The sequence below is a fragment of the Pogoniulus pusillus genome, chromosome 23, assembly GCF_015220805.1.
Source record: "Pogoniulus pusillus isolate bPogPus1 chromosome 23, bPogPus1.pri, whole genome shotgun sequence".
NCBI lineage: Eukaryota > Metazoa > Chordata > Aves > Piciformes > Lybiidae > Pogoniulus > Pogoniulus pusillus.
The window spans coordinates 3006084-3023632 of record NC_087286.1 but is presented as its reverse complement, the minus strand read 5'-3'; the positions used below and the strand labels follow the sequence as shown (position 1 = coordinate 3023632).

General features: G+C 49.6%; 1 protein-coding gene across 3 annotated transcripts in view; it reads left to right on the top strand.

The window, feature by feature from the left end:
* CRHR2 (corticotropin releasing hormone receptor 2) overlaps positions 1–17549 on the top strand; it is a 221981-nt gene that overhangs the window by 102548 nt on the left and 101884 nt on the right. For all 3 annotated transcript variants that reach the window (XM_064162364.1, XM_064162363.1, XM_064162365.1), the window contains one exon: positions 14459–14544. In XM_064162364.1, the coding sequence (XP_064018434.1) occupies positions 14459–14544 (86 nt within the window). The remainder of the gene's footprint in view (positions 1–14458; positions 14545–17549) is intronic.

The window sequence follows — 17549 nt, the reverse complement described above, 5'->3', positions numbered from 1 at the left end:
AAAACCAGGAAGAGAAAGAAGTACAGAGAAATAGAACTGTGTGCCTAAAAGGCCTGTTTGTAGTCCTGCAGTTGAGCAAGCTGCTCAGCCTGTCTAAGGGCAGCTGTGCTGAGAGGTGCCTCATACAGAAGTGAGTCTGGGCGCAAGTGGGCACAGCGGTGCCCACAAGCCTCTAATCTCCATCACCCTGGCTAATGGAGTGTGCCCTGGGCTAGAAATCCAGCACAGTGTTTCTCTAAAGTGAAGAAGTATGAAGATGTCTACGTCTCTAAAAGGCTCTGTACCTGCCTTTGCTGTTGACATCTTTTGTGACCCACTTGAGCGTTTTAGTAGATGGGAAATGGATGCAGAGGGTGAGCGCAATTAGACTGCCTGAGCTTCTCACTAAGCATCTCAGGGCTTTGGGCCAAGGGAAAACAATAGAGAGCTGAGAAAAGTTTCATGCATTGCTGAAAGCCTGAAGAAACAGATTGTTGAGCTAGACAGAGCGAAGGTCAGAAGTGTTTTTGCAGGGAAACATGTCTTGCCTAAGGCAGTATTTATCTACCTTCCAAGACTTTCCTATAAGTGCATTGTAATTCTACCTAGATGTCAAAAACCCTCAGCCATGGCACTGAGGAAAACCTGCTTTGCATAAAACGAGGCTTGGCAGGAGTCTGTTGGCTGAGGTACAAAGTAACAAGCATTGGTTGGATAACTGTTCTTTCCTCTCCTCATTTTGGTCTGAATATCCCTCATTCACTAGTAAAGAATATGGAGAGAGATAAGAGATCACAGGATGTTAGGGGTTGGAAGGTACCCAAGGAGATCATCCAGTCCAACCCCCCTGCCAGAGCAGGACCACACAATCTAGCACAGATCACACAGGAACACATCCAGACAGGCCTGGAAAGGCTCCAGAGAAGGAGACTCCACAACCTCTCTGGGTGCCAGGCTCTGGGACCCTTCCAGTCAAGAAGTTCCTCTTCGTGTTACACCTCCTGTGCTGCAGCTTCCATCCATTGCTCCTTGTCCTATCCCAGGGAGCAGTGAGCAGAGCCTGTCCCCCACTCCTGGCAGCCTTCAGATATTTATAAACATTTATCAAATCCCCTCTCAGTCTTCTCTTCTCCAGACTAAGCAGCCCCAGGTCCCTCAGCCTCTCCTCATCAGGCAGTGCCCTCCAGTCCCCTCATCATCCTCATAGCTCTCCGCTGGACCCTCTCCAGCAGATCCCTGTCCCTCTTCAACTGGGGACCCCAAAACTGAAGGCAGTATTCAAGAAGAGATCTCACCAGGGCTGAGTAAAGGGCAAGAAGAGCCTCCCTTGATCTGCTGGGTACACTCTGCTTAATACACCCCAGGATGCCATTGGCCTTCTTGGCCACAAGGGCACATTGCTGTGCTGTAGTTGACATAGAGATGCTTTTGCTCTCAACCTCCTGGACACTTGATTGCTGTTGGAATTGTACTTCTATCACTTAAGATTGCTAGAAATAGTAAGCAGCATCCTGGTACATTGTGACTCCTACCTATCTCTAGCCTGTCACTGCAACACTCAGAAGAAACCCAGCAAAGAGGAAGGATGCCACATGAATAAATAATTTATAGGCCTGTGATTCAGCCTCTATTTTTAGAGGCTTGCTGTTGTTCTGAGACTGAGAAAGAAGGCTAAGAATAGTATGCATATGAAGTGTTGTATCCTTTATGCACACAGAGGGTTTTTTTTGATCACATCTGATGTGAATCCTATGAAGCCTGAGCAGCCAATCTAAGGAATTTATGTTATGGTGACTCCTGTTGTATTTACTGGGGAGTACAGAAGCACCCAATGTGACCTCCCTGGGCAATCTGTGCCAGTGTTTCACCACCCTCAACCTGTGCCAGTGTCTCACCCTCACTGCAAAGAACCCTTTCCTAACATCTAGTTTCAATCCCCCCTTTGCCAGTTCAAACCCATTCCTCCTCATCCTGTCATTACCAGACCTTGTCAATAGTCCCTCCCCAGCCTTCCTGTAGGTCCCCTTCAGATCCTGGAAGGCCACTCCAAGGTCTCCTCAAAGCCTTCTCCTCTCCAGGCTGCAGAGCCCCAACTCTCTCAGCCTGTGCTCAGAGCAGAGTTGCTGCAGCCCTCTGAGCACCTCTGGCCTCCTCTGCACTGGCTCAAACACTTCCATGTCCTGCTTGTGCTGGGGGCTCCAGAGCTGCACCCAGGGCTGCAGGTGGGGTGTGAGGAGAGCAGAGCCAAGGGGCAGAATCCCCTCCCTAGCCCTGCTGCCCACACTGCTCTTGCTGCAGCCCAGCACAGGGTTGTGTCTGGGCTGCACTCCCGCTGCAGGCTCCTGTTGAGCTTTTCACCACCCCAGACCCCCAGGTCCTGTTCCTCAGGGCTGCTCTCAGCAGTTCCCCACCCAGCCTGGAGTTGTGCTTGGGATTGCTGTGACCCAGGTGCAGGACCTTACACTTGGCCTTGTTGAATGCCACGAGGTTGGCCTGGGCACAGCTCTGCAGCCTGTCCAGGTACCTCTGGATGGATCCCTGCCCTCTAGCAAGTTGACTGTGCCACACAGCTTGGTGCCATCTGCACACTTGCTGAGGCTGCACTCAAATTCTCTGTCTATATCACTGCCAAAGATGTTACACAGCTCTGGCCCCAGCACTGACTCCTGAGCGATGCCACTTGGCACTGGTCTCCAGGTGGACATGTTGAAACCTAAGGAACAACCTCACTTCTTTGTGCTTCCTTTCATTGGCAAGCTTTGTATAAACAACTCCCTGCAGTATGCAGTTATCATTACTCCCTGAAGGCAGTGTAGGAAGGGACTGGGGAAAACATGCTGAACAAGGGTAGTTGCAAGTACTCTGGAATTACAGGGCTGAACTCTGCCTGCCATTTGCAGATTTAACCTACCCCAGAAAGGAAGGCAAAGAATCAGAGAATCATAGAATCAAGCAGGTTGGAAGAGACCTCCAAGCTCAGCCAGTCCAACCTAGCACCCAGATCTATCCAATCAACCAGACCATGGCACAAAGTGCCCCAAAGCATTCAGTGTGATCAGAGAGTGATACAGAGGCAAAACCAGTTTGATAGTTACCTTAGAAAGGAAGGAGAGGGAAAGAAGTTATTTAGGATATCAGCAAAAAAGAAAACCCTTTGCAATGGAGAGCTTTAACAGAGTGTCTGAAATAGCTTCAACAATTTCTAGTAATGGCTTTGCAAAACTCAGCCTTTTTGATCTGTACTGAGCAAATCCTCTTTGGGGGGACATGGGGGACATGACCCACTGTGCTCTTTCTCTTGTTTGCTGCACCTGTGCTTCTCTGACTGCCTTAGTCACTCCTAACTCTCTCATCCAAAAATTTGTGCTTCTAGAGGGTGTGTTCAGTGTTGGTTCTGGTCTTCAGGTGATGCACCCTTTATTTCAGCTTGTCTGGCAGCTGCCAAAGCAGTCAGAGATCCTTAGCTCTGTACAGGTCAGAACTTAGCCAATTGGTTTAGTTATTTATTCATTTGCCTGTTTATTCTTTTCACACCAGTAGCAGATAAAATTGTCTCAGGATTATGGGGCTGCTCTCTGTGGGTGTGACCTAGGCTGAAAGGCAAAAATAGTTTAAAAATGCAGAACAGTTAAAAACAATAAGAGTTCAGAGAGAGGTGATCAGTGGTGCCAGGTCCAGCTGGAGAGCTGTGACCAGTGGTGTCCCCCAGGGATCAGTGCTGGGGCCAGTCCTGTTCAACATCTTCATCAATGCCATTGATGAGGGCACAGGCAGACAGAGTCTGCTCAGCAAGTTTGCTGCTGACATCAAGCTGGGAGGCTTGGCTGAGACAGCTGCAGGCTGTGCTGCCATCCAGAGAGCCCTGGGCAGACAGAGCTGGGCACAGAGGAGCCAGATGAGGTTCAACAAGGACAAGTGCAGAGTCCTGCACCTGGGGAGGGATAATAAACTGCAGCAGTACAGGCTGGGAGGTGACTGCTGGAGAGCAGCCCTGTGGAGAGGGACCTGGGAGTGCTGGTGGAGAACATCCATGGCACAGCAATGTGCCCTGGGGGCCAAGAAGGCCAATGGGATCCTGGGGTGTATTAGGCAGAGTGTGTCCAGCAGATCAAGGGAGGTTCTCCTCCCCCTCTACTCTGCCCTGCTGAGACCTCATCTTGAATACTGTGTTCAGTTTTGGGCTCCCTAGTTGAAGAGGGACAGGGATCTGCTGGAGAGGGTCCAGTGGAGGGCTATGAGGATGATGAGGGGACTGGAGTGCATGGCTGATGAGGAGAGGCTGAGGGACCTGGGGCTGCTTAGTCTGGAGAGGAGAAGACTGAGAGGGGATTTGATAAATGTTTATGAGTATCTTGAAGGCTGCCGGGGGGGGGGGGGGGACAGGCTCTGCTCACTGCTGCCTGGGATAGGACAAGCAGCAATGGATGGAAGCTGCAGCACAGGAGGTTCCAGCTCAACACAAGGGGGAACTTCTTTACTGTAAGGGTCCCAGAGCCCTGGCACAGGCTGCCCAGAGAGGTTGTGGAGTCTCCTTCTGTGGAGCCTTTCCAGGCCTGTCTGGATGTGTTCCTCTGTGATCTGTGCTAGATTGTGTGGTCCTGCCCTGGCAGGGTGGTTGGACTCAAAGATCTGCTTGGGTCCCTTCCAACACCTGATGTCCTGTGGTCCTGTGACCCTGTGATTCCCAGTTTAATGATGACTGGAAATGTAAACCTTTTAGGAAGCTTTCTTTGTGAGACACAGCAAGGTGACTTAAACCTTATTCAGAGCCAGCTCTGTTCCAGTTGTCAAGGACAAGACACTTTACAGCAGTGCTTGCTTAGAGTGCCTGGAGTAGTCTTTCACCTGCTAATGACAGGAAGGAGGTGGTTAACTTCCTGCTGAGAATTACTTCCAGTCTACCTTTGCTCTTTGCTCCTGTTCCTTGTTTGCTTCATGCTTTAAATGGATTTTTAGTGGCCTGTGACCAGGCTAATCTGTAAAGACTGAGTTACCACCACCTAAAAGTATGTTCTTCAACAGGGTCACTAAAAATAGTATTAAGGACAAAATCCAGCAGCAGCAAGCAGACAAAAGCACTCAACAAATGCTTTTCTTTGCATAGTCCAGTCAAAAATGCACCATGATCTGCTGCTGGAAATTAAGGCCAAGGTTTTACCTCTCAAACTGATGTAAAACACGAAACCTAAACTGTGTTCAGAAGTGGTTTGATTTTTTTCTTCCCAGAGGATAATGGCATCCTGTTAAGCACACAATGGTTGATCCAGCACAGAGTGAATCTGTCCAAGCCATGAGCTGCCAGCTTGGCTAGGAGCTTCTTGTGGCAGACAGTGTCAAAGGCTTTGCTGAAGTCCAGGTAGACTACATCCACAGCCTGCCCCACATTCACCAGGCAGGTAACCTGATCATAAAGGAGATCAGGTTGGTGAGGCAGGACCTGCCCCTCCTAAACCCATGCTGCCAAGGGATCAGGCCCAGCCTGCTTGTGCCTGTGATTCTATGATTGGGAGGGGCTACTGGAAGTCATCCAGTCTAGCCCTCCTGCTCAAGCAGGGCCATCTACAGCCAGTTATCCAAGGTTGCATCTAGGTAGCTTTTGACTGTCTCCAAGTTTGGAGACCTCAGGACCTTCCTGTGCAGACTGTGGTGGTGCTCACTCAGCCTCACAGCCTGCCACTGTTGGTACCTCTTCTCTGTGCATGTGCATCTGTCTTGTGTGTGGAGCTGAAGTGCTGGCTGGTGTGTGGAAGTGAGGTCTGCCTCTGGGCTGTCTGAGCAGCCACCACTATGGAGCAGGAGCAGCACTGGAAGGTTTTGCAGCAGCCTGCCTGAGGGGCAGTAATTGCTGTGTTTGGGAATGCTGCCACTGCTGTCACTGGCTTTGCTGTCAGCCTGACCTCAGTGCCAGGGAAACTGATGGAGCAGGTTAGCTTGGGGGTGATAAGAGCGCACCTGAGGGATGGCAAAGGGCTCAGGTCCAGCCAGCATGGGTTTAGGAAGGGCAGATCCTGCCTTTCTAACCTGATGTCCTTCTATGCTCAGGTGACTGCTTGGTGGCTGTGGGGAGGTTTGTGGATGTGGTCTGTCTGGACTTCAGCAAGGCCTTTGACACTGTCCCCCACAGCACACTGCTGGCTAAGCTGTCAGCCCATGGCTTGGATGGCAACACTCTGTGCTGGGTTAGGAACTGGCTGGAGGGCTGGACCCAGAGAGTGGTGGTGAATGGTGCCACATCCAGCTGGCAGCTGTCACTAGTGGTGTCCCTCAGGGATCTGTGCTGGGCCCCATCCTCTTTAACATCTTCATAGATGATCTGGATGAGGGCATGGAGTCAGTCATCAGCAAGTGTGCAGATGACACTAAGCTGGGGGCAGATGTGGCTGGGTTGGAGGGCAGAAGGGCTCTGCAGCAGGACCTTGACCGCCTGCACAGATGGGCAGAGTCCAATGGGATGGCTTCAATAGCTCCAAGTGCAGGGTGCTGCACTTTGGCCACAACAACCCCATGCAGAGATACAGGCTGGGGTCAGAGTGGCTGAGAGCAGCCAGACAGAGAGGGATCTGGGGGTACTGATTGATACCCACCTGAACATGAGCCAGCAGTGTGCCCAGGTGGCCAAGAGAGCCAGTGGCATCCTGGCCTGCATCAGGAATGGTGTGGTCAGCAGGAGCAGGGAGGTCATTCTGCCCCTGTACTCTGCACTGGTTAGACCACACCTTGAGTGCTGTGTTCAGTTCTGGGCCCCCCAGTTTAGGAGGGACATTGAGATGCTTGAGCGTGTCCAGAGAAGGGCGACGAGGCTGGGGAGAGGCCTTGAGCACAGCCCTACGAGGAGAGGCTGAGGGAGCTGGGATTGGTTAGCCTGGAGAAGAGGAGGCTCAGGGGAGACCTCATTGCTGTCTGCAACTACCTGAGGGGAGGTTGTGGCCAGGAGGAGGTTGCTCTCTTCTCTCAGGTGGCCAGCACCAGAACGAGAGGACACAGCCTCAGGCTGTGCCAGGGGAGATTTAGGCTGGAGGTGAGGAGAAAGTTCTTCCCTGAGAGAGTCATTGGACACTGGAATGGGCTGCCCGGGGAGGTGGTGGAGTCGCCGTCCCTGGAGCTGTTCAAGGCAGGACTGGACGTGGCACTTGGTGCCATGGTCTGGCCTTGAGCTCTGTGGTAAAGGGTTGGACTCGATGATCTGTGAGGTCTCTTCCAACCCTGATGATACTGTGATATTGTGATACTGTGATACTGTGACTCTGTCAGCCCTTAGAGGAAGTATGAAAATGTGTGTGTGTTGTGCTGACTGGCCTGGAGGGGATGAAGCCAGTAACCTGAGTGACATTCTGAGCCCTACTTTATATTCCTTTTTATTCAGAGAGTTCCCTTTTACCTTCTTACCTTTGCCCTGGACCGGTGGTTAAGCAGAAGCAGTTAAGTGTCACAAGTGTCACTAATGATCTCCAACAAAAGGAAATCAACATACTCAAATAAAAGGTCACAGAGTGAAGCATAGAAGTGAATATTGGATAATGTGTCAGAAGCTCTGTGTGTAGTGTCTGGGTGTTGTCTGTGCCACTGCGAGTCATCTACTCCCTGTTCTTCATCTACATGCAGATTGAATCTGCTTGTCCAGCTGTGTGAGTGCAAGGGCACACAGGGCACGAACAGTCTACTCCCAGCTGTCTCTGTATGATGTGTTCCTTAAACTAAATCACTAAGGAAGGAGAAAATGCAAGAAGAAAAAGGATGCTGAGTTCCTCACTATGTCATTTGTCTAAGGAAAGGAATGCTGGCACAGTTGTGGGTTTAAGTGGGAATAAAGGAATTAATAGCTCTTACTAGCTGTTGTTGCCTTAGGTCTTGTAAGTGTTCTTTTCTTCCTGGGTGTTCATTGTTTGCTTCTGCAGTGGAGTTCTCCATTGTGGCTCTTCCATGTTCTCTTTATTTTTCACAACAGTCACTAAGAAAAATGGGTTTTAATGCAGTCTCCTTCTGTACACCATGCTTTAAAGCAAAGGGCAGGAATGCTCCTAGCACAGAGCACCTTAACCCCAGCTCTCATTGGAAAACCAGCTGAGAAGGAATGTTCTTCAGCATGTTCAATCACCAAAGAGATCATAGAATCATAGAATCAACCAGGTTGGAAGAGACCTCCAAGATCATCCAGGCCAACCTAGCACCCAGCCCTATCCAGTCAACCAGACCATGGCACTAAGTGCCCCAGCCAGGCTTTTCTTGAAGACCTCAAGGGACAGTGCCTCCACCACCTCCCTGGGCAGCCCATTCCAATGCAAATCACTCTCTCTGACAACAACTTCCTCCTAACATCCAGCCTAGACCTACCCTGGCACAACTTGAGACTGTGTCCCCTTGTTCTGTTGCTGGTTGCCTGGGAGAAGAGACCAACCCTACCTGGCTACAGCCTCCCTTCAGGTAGTTGTAGACAGCAATGAGGTCACTCCTGAGCCTCCTTTTCTCTAGGCTAAACGACCCCAGCTCCCTCAGCCTCTCCTCCTAGGGTTTGTGTTCATAGGATTCTCTTGGTAAGATCATTGACTATTGCCTCCCTCTTGTCTTCCTCTCCACCTTCTGAAGCTGAGGAACACACATCTTCCACAGAACCATTGTGTCTGTCATCTTTTTGGCATCTCTGCTACTTCAGTCACTGCTACAGCTCAGCATGTCTCAGTGACTCAGCCTGTCATCAGGTCCAGGGTCTGTTACTTCTTCTCCATGCTGTTTTTATAGCAAGCAGGGATGCTATGAAGCTGCTGTCTGCCTCTGTGGAAAAGACTAAGATGTTTGTTTGAAGTTGCTGTTATTTTCTCCAAGGTCTCCTGCACAGAGAGCCCACAGGAGGTTCAGCACATGCCAGATGTGACTGGCTCTGTGAACTCAGTGAGCTTCTGTCCATTGGCTCATTGGCCCCAAGAAATCCTAGACTCACCCACTGTGTGGCGTGGGACTCATCTGTGCAGGACAAGAGCTGCTCCTTCCAGATACCTGCAGAGAGGATTCTTACTCTCTATTACCTCACTCAGCCACTTCTCTTGAAAGCACTGTGTGGAAGATGTGTCTTACATCAGTGAAACAGATCAAATCCGTTCAGTGTGGTGGGAAGCTTGTTTCCATGTGGCTACTAGAACTAATGCCATCAGGCATTTGGAAGAAACAAAGAAGACCTTTGCCTTGGGGTGTGAATTATGACTGCTGGAGTGTGGAATGACACATTCCCAGAACTCAGACACACTTGTTGCTTCTGTTTCCAAGAAGTGGCTGATACTGGAGGAGACTCTGGACTGGAGACATTCAGAGTTTGATTTTCATTGCCTGCTTGTTCAGATACTTACCATGTAGGAGTCCTGTGTGGCAGCTCATAAACCCAGATCACTGTTTCTCCAAAAGCTGCTTTCCCCTGGGTGTTTATAGGATTCCTGTGGTAGCACTGTGAGATTGCTCAGGGGCCCATTTTATAGCTCCTAATATTCTAAGTGCTGCTCACAGGGATGGTGGAGTTACCATACCTGGAGGCATTCAAAAAGCATGTGGACGTGGCATTTCAGGACATTGGTGCTAGGTTGAAGATTGGACCTGAACTTAAAGGTCTCTTCCAGCTAAAAGGATTCTGTGATTGTAAGTGGAATGGAGGGATCCAAATGGAGGAAATCATAGAATCATAGAATCAACCAGGTTGGAAGAGACTTCCAAGATCATCCAGGTCAACCTAGCACCCAGCCCTATCCAGTCAACCAGACCATGGCACTAAGTGCCCCAGCCAGGCGTTTCTTGAAGACCTCAAGGGACAGTGCCTCCACCACCTCCCTGGGCAGCCCATTCCAATGCCAATCACTCTCTCTGTGAAGAATTCCCTCCAATCTGTCTTGCTCTGCTCTTCATCATCTGGTCTCTAATAAGTCTTTTGGGCAAGAAACATTTCTTCTTTTCTTCTGATTGTAAGTTTTAATGAGCAGGGAAGATGGAGTGCAGGAGATAGAGGTGTGGTGGCCTGATAAGGTAGAACTCATGGTTTCTGATGGTTCACATCCCTGCCACAGCTTTGTCAGGTCATCTTCAGCAGGTCATGGACACACATTTTGATTTATTTCTCTGCTTTTAAAATGGAGATGAGAATGAGAAGAGCAAAGGGAAAAGTTATTGTGGCATGAATGAGCACTCTTATATTTGTTTTCTTTGTCCAAATAAGAGAAACCTTGGAAAGGTCCCCTGGAGTCAGAGGGGTTTTCTTTCTCTGCTTTCACTCAAGTGGTTTCTGTTAATTTCTCATCCAGAAGGCAATCAGAAAAAGCAGAGTGGTTTTCCTTTTTCATGGATAAATTACTCCTTAATTCAAATGCTCATCCAGTCCAACCTAGTACCCAGCCCTGGCCAGTCAACCAGACCATGGCACTAAGTGCCCCAGCCAGTCCCTTTTTGAACACCTGCAGGGACAGCGACTCCACCACCTCCCTGGGCAGCCCATTCCAATGCCAATCACTCTCTCTGACAACAACTTCCTCCTAACATCCAGCCCTGACCTCCCCTGGCACAGCTTCAGACTCTGTCCCCTTCTTCTGTTGCTGGGTGCCTGGCAGCAGAGCCCAACCCCACCTGGCTACAACCTCCCTTCAGGCAGCTGCAGACAGCAATGAGCTCTGCCCTGAGCCTCCTCTGCTGCAGGCTGCACACCTCCAGCTCCCTCAGCCTCTCCTCACAGGGCTGTGCTCCAGGCCCCTCCCCAGCCTTGCTGCCCTTCTCTCAACACCTTCCAGCACCTCAACATCTCTCTTGACTTGAGGAGCCCAGAACTGGACACAGCACTCAAGGTGTGGGCTGAGCAGTGCTGAGCACAGGGGCAGAAGAACCTCCCTTGTCCTGCTGGCCACACTGCTCCTGAGCCAGCCCAGGATGCCATTGGCTCTGCTGCCCACCTGGGCACTGCTGCCTCAGCTTCAGCTACTCTCTCCCAGCACCCCCAGCTCCCTCTCTGCCTGTCTGCTCTCAGCCACTCTGTGCCCAGCCTGTAGTGCTGCTTGGGGTTGTTGTGGCCAAAGTGGAGAACCCTGCCCTTGGCCTTGTTCAATCTCATCCCCTTGGCCTCTGCCCACCCATCCAGCCTGGCCAGGTCCCTCTGCAGGGTCTCCTACCCTTCAACAGTTTCACAGCTGCTCCTAGCTTGGTGTCATCTGCAAACTTAGAGATGCTGGACTCAATCCCCTGCTCCAGATCACCAATGAAGCTATTAAACAGGACTGTGCCCAGCACTGATCCCTGGGGCACATCACCAGTGATAGCTGCCAGCTGGATGTGGCACCATTCACCACCACTCTCTGGGCCTGGCCCAAAATGGATACTGAGGTCCTTCACCTTTAGCAGAAGTGTTTTTTCAGTTGACCTAAATGCTACCAGCCTTTGTATTTTGCTTTTTTTTGTCCTTTCCACTCCAAGAAGAAACAGTGAAAAATGACCAACAGACAGCAGCAGTATGAACTTCAGTGGTCTCTGTGGATGTGGTGTGACCTGCAGCATCTTCAGTGGTCTGTGTGGATGTGCTGTGACCTGCAGCCTCTTAAGTGGTCTCTGTGGATGTGCTGTGACCTGCAGCCTCTTAAGTGGTCTCTGTGGGTGTGGTGTGACCTGCAGCATCTTCAGTGGTCTGTGTGGATGTGGTGTGACCTGCAGCCTCTTAAGTGGTCTCTGTGGATGTGCTGTGACCTGCAGCCTCTTAAGTGGTCTCTGTGGATGTGCTGTGACCTGCAGCCTCTTAAGTGGTCTCTGTGGGTGTGGTGTGACCTGCAGCATCTTCAGTGGTCTGTGTGGATGTGGTGTGACCTGCAGCATCTTCAGTGTTCTGTGTGGATGTGCTGTGACCTGCAGCATCTTCAGTGTTCTGTGTGGATGTACTGTGGCCTGCAGCATCTTCAGTGTTCTGTGTGGATGTGCTGTGGCCTGCAGCATCTTCAGTGGTCTGTGTGGATGTGCTGTGACCTGCAGCATCTTCAGTGTTCTGTGTGGATGTGCTGTGGCCTGCAGCATCTTCAGTGGTCTCTGTGGATGTGCTGTGACCTGCAGCATCTTCAGTGGTCTATGTGGATGACGTGTGACCTGCAGCATCTTCAGTGTTCTGTGTGGATGTGCTGTGACCTGCAGCATCTTCAGTGTTCTGTGTGGATGTGCTGTGACCTGCAGCATCTTCAGTGGTCTATGTGGATGACGTGTGACCTGCAGCCTCTTCAGTGTTCTGTGTGGATGTGCTGTGACCTGCAGCATCTTCAGTGTTCTATGTGGATGACGTGTGACCTGCAGCATCTTCAGTGGTCTATGTGGATGACGTGTGACCTGCAGCCTCTTCAGTGTTCTGTGTGGATGTGCTGTGACCTGCAGCATCTTCAGTGTTCTATGTGGATGACGTGTGACCTGCAGCATCTAGATGAACTGGGTTTTGCTTTCCATGTGGACTTCCCTTCTTTGTAGGAAAAAGCATCTTTTCAACTGCCTTTCTTTCCCAATAGCTGCAGTCAACAACCCTTTTAGAAACGTTTGCTCTGATGCTGTTATTTGGCATCTTATTTTCTTGATGTCAGGGTGCTGAAATAGCACTGAATGGCCATGGCAAAGGCCCAAAAAGGAATTGGGTAAAGGGCAACAAAAACATCATGAAGAGATCATAGGAAGTTGTCTGTCTGTGTCCTTTGGGGTTCTTGCTGAGTTTCCTGGTTTATTTTAATTCCCCTGTTCCTAAGACACAGTTCAAAATAAGCATGGAAAGAATCTCTTGCTGGGGGTTGGATATGCTTTGGGGTGAAGGAAGGCAATTTGTGTAGCAGGGCTCTGCAATCTTCTCTCTGAGAAAGGTTGGAAAAGGTCAGAAGTGGTTTCTTTTTCCACGGAGGAGAGGTGAACACATTTCCAGAGACAGTCATGAGCTTCCCCTGGCCTGCCTGCCCCGGGGCTGGGAGGTGTGATTGTCTGGCTCCTTTCTCAGCTCTCTGTCAAAGTTTTGCCAGTAATGTTGTTGTATAGGAAGCCTGTAGAAAATCACCATCTCCAGGAGTGTCTTTTCCAGTTCACAGGATAAATGAGAATGCTCCTGAACATTATAGGCTGGATGTTAGGAGGAAGCTCTTGCCAGACAGAGTGATTGGTGTTGGAATGGGCTGCCCAGGGAAGTGGTGGAGTTACCATCCCTGGAGATGTTCATGAAAAGCCTGGCTGGGGCACTTAGTGCCATGGTCTGGAGGTGTTCAAGCAAAACCTGGCTGGGGCACTTAGTGCCATGGTCTGGAAGTGTTCAAGCAAAACCTGGCTGGGGCACTTAGTGCCATGGTCTGGAAGTGTTCAAGCAAAGCCTGGCTGGGGCACTTAGTGCCATGGTCTGGAAGTGTTCAAGCAAAACCTGGCTGGGGCACTTAGTGCCATGGTCTGGAGGTGTTCAAGCAAAGCCTGGCTGGGGCACTTAGTGCCATGGTCTGGAAGTGTTCAATCAAAACCTGGCTGGGGCACTTAGTGCCATGGTCTGGAAGTGTTCAAGCAAAGCCTGGCTGGGGCACTTAGTGCCATGGTCTGGAGGTGTTCAGGCAAAACCTGGCTGGGGCACTTAGTGCCATGGTCTGGAGGTGTTCAGGCAAAACCTGGCTGGGACACTTAGTGCCATGGTCTGGAGGTGTTCAAGCAAAGCCTGGCTGGGGCACTTAGTGCCATGGTCTGGTTGATTGGCCAGGGCTGGGTGCTAGGTTGGACTGGCTGAGCTTGGAGCTCTCTTCCAACCTTCTTGATTCTATGATTAAACAGTTAAACAGAGCACTAAACCTTTCTGCCCATCTTTCAGTACATCATTTAGCATTTTTTTTAAGACTATACTAACTTGAAGCTTCCTCTTGCACTGTCCTTCTCAAGTCTTTGCTGTTTTCTGAACCCATATGCTGTAAGAAAACCCTATTGATATGAATCTGTAAAGAGTTGCTGTCTCTGCCTGTGTTTATGCCCTTTATTTCTACTCTGGAGAAGAGGAGGCTCAGGGAAGAGCACATTGCTGTCTACAACTACCTGAAGGGACATTGTAGCCAGGTGGGGGGTGGCCTCTTCTCCCAGGCAACCAGCAACGGGACAAGGGGACACAGTCTCAAGTTGTGCCAGGACAGGTCTAGGCTGGATGTTAGGAGGAAGTTGTTGTCAGAGAGAGTGATTGGCATTGGAATGGGCTGCCCAGGGAGGTGGTGGAGGCACCGTCCCTGGAGGTCTTCAAGAAAAGCCTGGATGAGGCACTCGATGCCATGGTGTAGTTGACTGGACAGGGCTGGGTGCTAGGCTGGCCTGGATGATCTTGGAGGTCTCTTCCAACCTGGTTGATTCTATGATTCTATATTCTCTGCAGAGATGGGGTGGGTTGGTTTGGCTCATGAATGATCTGTTCTGTTAACCTTGCTTTAACTCTGTGAAATGGCTGGGCTGTCCAGCACAGTCTTCATCTCTCTTTTGTTTTGGTCCATACCAGGAAATGCCTACAGAGAATGCCTGGGCAATGGGACATGGGCTTCCAAGATCAACTACTCTCAGTGCGAGCCTATTCTGGATGACAAGGTCTGTATTTTCCCTTTCCTTCTTCTCAAGTCTGTTTCTCAGTGAACATGAATGCAAAGCTAAGCTTAAGGTTAAAACTATCATTTGGGGCTTCTGGGACAGATTCCATTTCTGTCTCTGCAACAAATTCTCCCTGTGAGTTCAGGCTCATCATTTATCTTCCCTCAATATCCCCTGCCCACATGGATATTAAAAAGGGATGCTTTATTAGCCCTGACCCTGATGATGTAAGCTTATGCAGATCCTTCCTAGCTTTGTTCAGAGCCTACAGCTGCTACCCTAAATGTTAGTAATAATAACAAGACCAAAAGCTTCTTTGGCACTAAAAATAAGCTTTCACCAGCTGGTTCCAGCCTATACCTATCAGTTCTGAGGCCTCATTGGCAACTGGCCTTGCCAGATCTCAATGTCATTTTTCCTTCAGCAAATATGTAAAGGGGCAGCAACACAAAAATACATTGAAAGCAGTCTCAGATCCCAGCTGTCTTTAAAGGATTGAGCTGCTCTTGCATCATAGAAGAGTTTGCAGAGTGAAATGAGGCTGCAAGCAATTATGCAAAGACCTTTTCTTGGAGGCATCACAGGCATTCATCCTCACAAGCTTTAAGCTTTCAAGCCTTTCACAACGTGTTTGTTCTCTTCCTCCTGGTTTGAGTGCTCTGGTGGGACACAAGCACACAGAAGTTTGATACTGCCTCTCTGCCTGGAGATAACCTGGACCTATACAAACATGGACAGAGCCTAGCAGCTCAGACCTGTTTCTATTTTGGTCTTCATTCCACTCGTTCTGTCATTGGACTTGTGCTATTAAAAATGGAGAGGAAGAAGAAGAGGTCTCACCTGCTGAGAGCTGCTTGCAGAGCTAATATGGATTTAGTACTTGGGAAACATCTGGACTGATCCTGCACCCAAAACAATCAAGGTGTGCTTTGGCTGTGGTCCAGCATCCGTCCTGTAAGATCCATGTTGCTGCTGAATGTGAGCATCTGAGAACAGACAAGTACACACCAGCTGCTGAGAAGTGCCTGCTCTTGCCCACTGGCTGGGTAATTTGATGGCAGCCCAGTGCCACACACTTCCATTTGCTAGAGGCTTCCAGCACCCCCAGTAGGTGGCTGCCCTGCAGAGGGCACATTCAAGGTGGTGTAGCACAGTGGAGAGGCTCCCATGGCAATTTCAAATTGCTACAAGTTGGGACCACCCCAGAGCAGCCCTGCCTTGCATTTCTTTTCCACTTAAAATGCAAAGCTAGCTTGCTCTTGGGTCATTTCTCAGATGAATCAGCTCCCTGAAACATCTTAGCCTATTTTGGGAATGCTGGGGCCAGGACAAGCAAGGAGACTGAAGTAAGGCTGGGCTTGAGGGGGACAGCAGGCTATGGTAACAGACCATCTCTCACTGAGATGGATTTGCACTGCTGTGAAACCACCTTCTTAAAAATGAGCAAGTGGAGATGTTTGTGATGGTTTAGGTGTTACCTGCCCCCCCACACTTAGGAAAATCACCTAGACTAGACTCAGCCAAGCTGGAATTAGAATGAAGCTTTGTATTTACAGCTTAGCACAAGATACAAGCAGCTATTGACAATCTATACAGCTAGAGACAGACAAGTTAAAAAGTAATACAGAAGCACAACAGCCCTCCCAGAAACCAGAGTCCCCAGGAGGGGCTCCCAACCACCCTGCCACCTCCTTTCCACCCCTCTACCTTAGCCCAGAGTTTGCCTTACGTGCAAGGTGAGTTTGGAAAATCAGCCAGGGGGTTTGGGAAGCAGAGAGATTGGTTACACAGGCAGCAGGTTAGAGATGTGCAGGCAGCCAAAGCCAGAGAGCAGCTCTGTTATGTATGTTTGTGTTCTTGTTTTTATCCATCTCAGCAAGCCTATGATTGCAGTAGACATCCCCACTGTTTCCTTTTCACAGCCTAGCATCTAATTCCTCTCACTAAAGAATCCCAGCTAGGCTCAAACTAGCACACCAGTGCTGATTTAGAGAACCAGGAGGAGAAAGAGCTGAGTGAAGACTCTGAATCTTCCTTATGGCAAATGTGAGCTGGTGCAGCAGTCATCTGCCATAGCAGCTCAGGAAAGCACTGCTGCATTTTAGTGACACTCTGTGTGTGTTTGCCTTCACAACTTGAACAGTTGCTATCTCTGCACAAGCAAATACAGAAGAGTTTTGTTTGAAGAGACTGGGGAGCGTTGTGGCTAGAGGACAGGATTATTTCCTTTGCTCTGTTTTTGCTTTTAAAGACTTTGCAGCTATGGTGACAGCTTAAAACATCTTAAATAGCATATTCCTTAAAGAGATGAAAGTGCAGATGTTCCCCCAGCCTTGTTTGCAAGGGCTTAAAAACTCATTTGTGAGATCTTCAAAGATTTACAGCAAGCTTTGCAAACATTAATATTTGCAAATAGTTCTGAAAGCTCTCCATAATGCTCAGTGTTGCAGAGGAACACTTGGGTTAGGTTTGTGATCCCAAAAAGAGGTCCTCTTAATCCTTCATTTTGATTAAAGGTGAGATACAAGCACATATGTGGGTCTCTTGCTGTTTGTTGGCTGATCCTAGCAGATGCTGAGCAGCAGCTGGGAGGTGCAGCCTGTGTTTTGTGCTTGTCTTTAATACAGAATGCAGCACTGCTTTCAAGCTTGGCCACTCACAGCCAGAGTGCTGAGGGCTGACCTTCTTTGATTGCAGTGATTTGTTGCAGAACACCTGTTGTAGCTCAGGTGTTGCAACACCCCTGGCTAGCTTGCCGTGGGAACGTGATCAAGGCCCTCACAGATCAGTGTGATCAAAGGCAAAGCCACATGGACTCCACAAGATTCAATGTGAATTATGCCAGAGACCTTTATTGATCATCTGGCCCTCAATATATCCCTCAGGGCCACATATTAGCATAATTAATCAAGGACAACCCACTCCATCAGCATAAACCACGCCTTGCTTTCCTCATTAACAAGGTGTCTGTTATCTATCCCTTCTGAGATAGGTAGCCAGCAGCT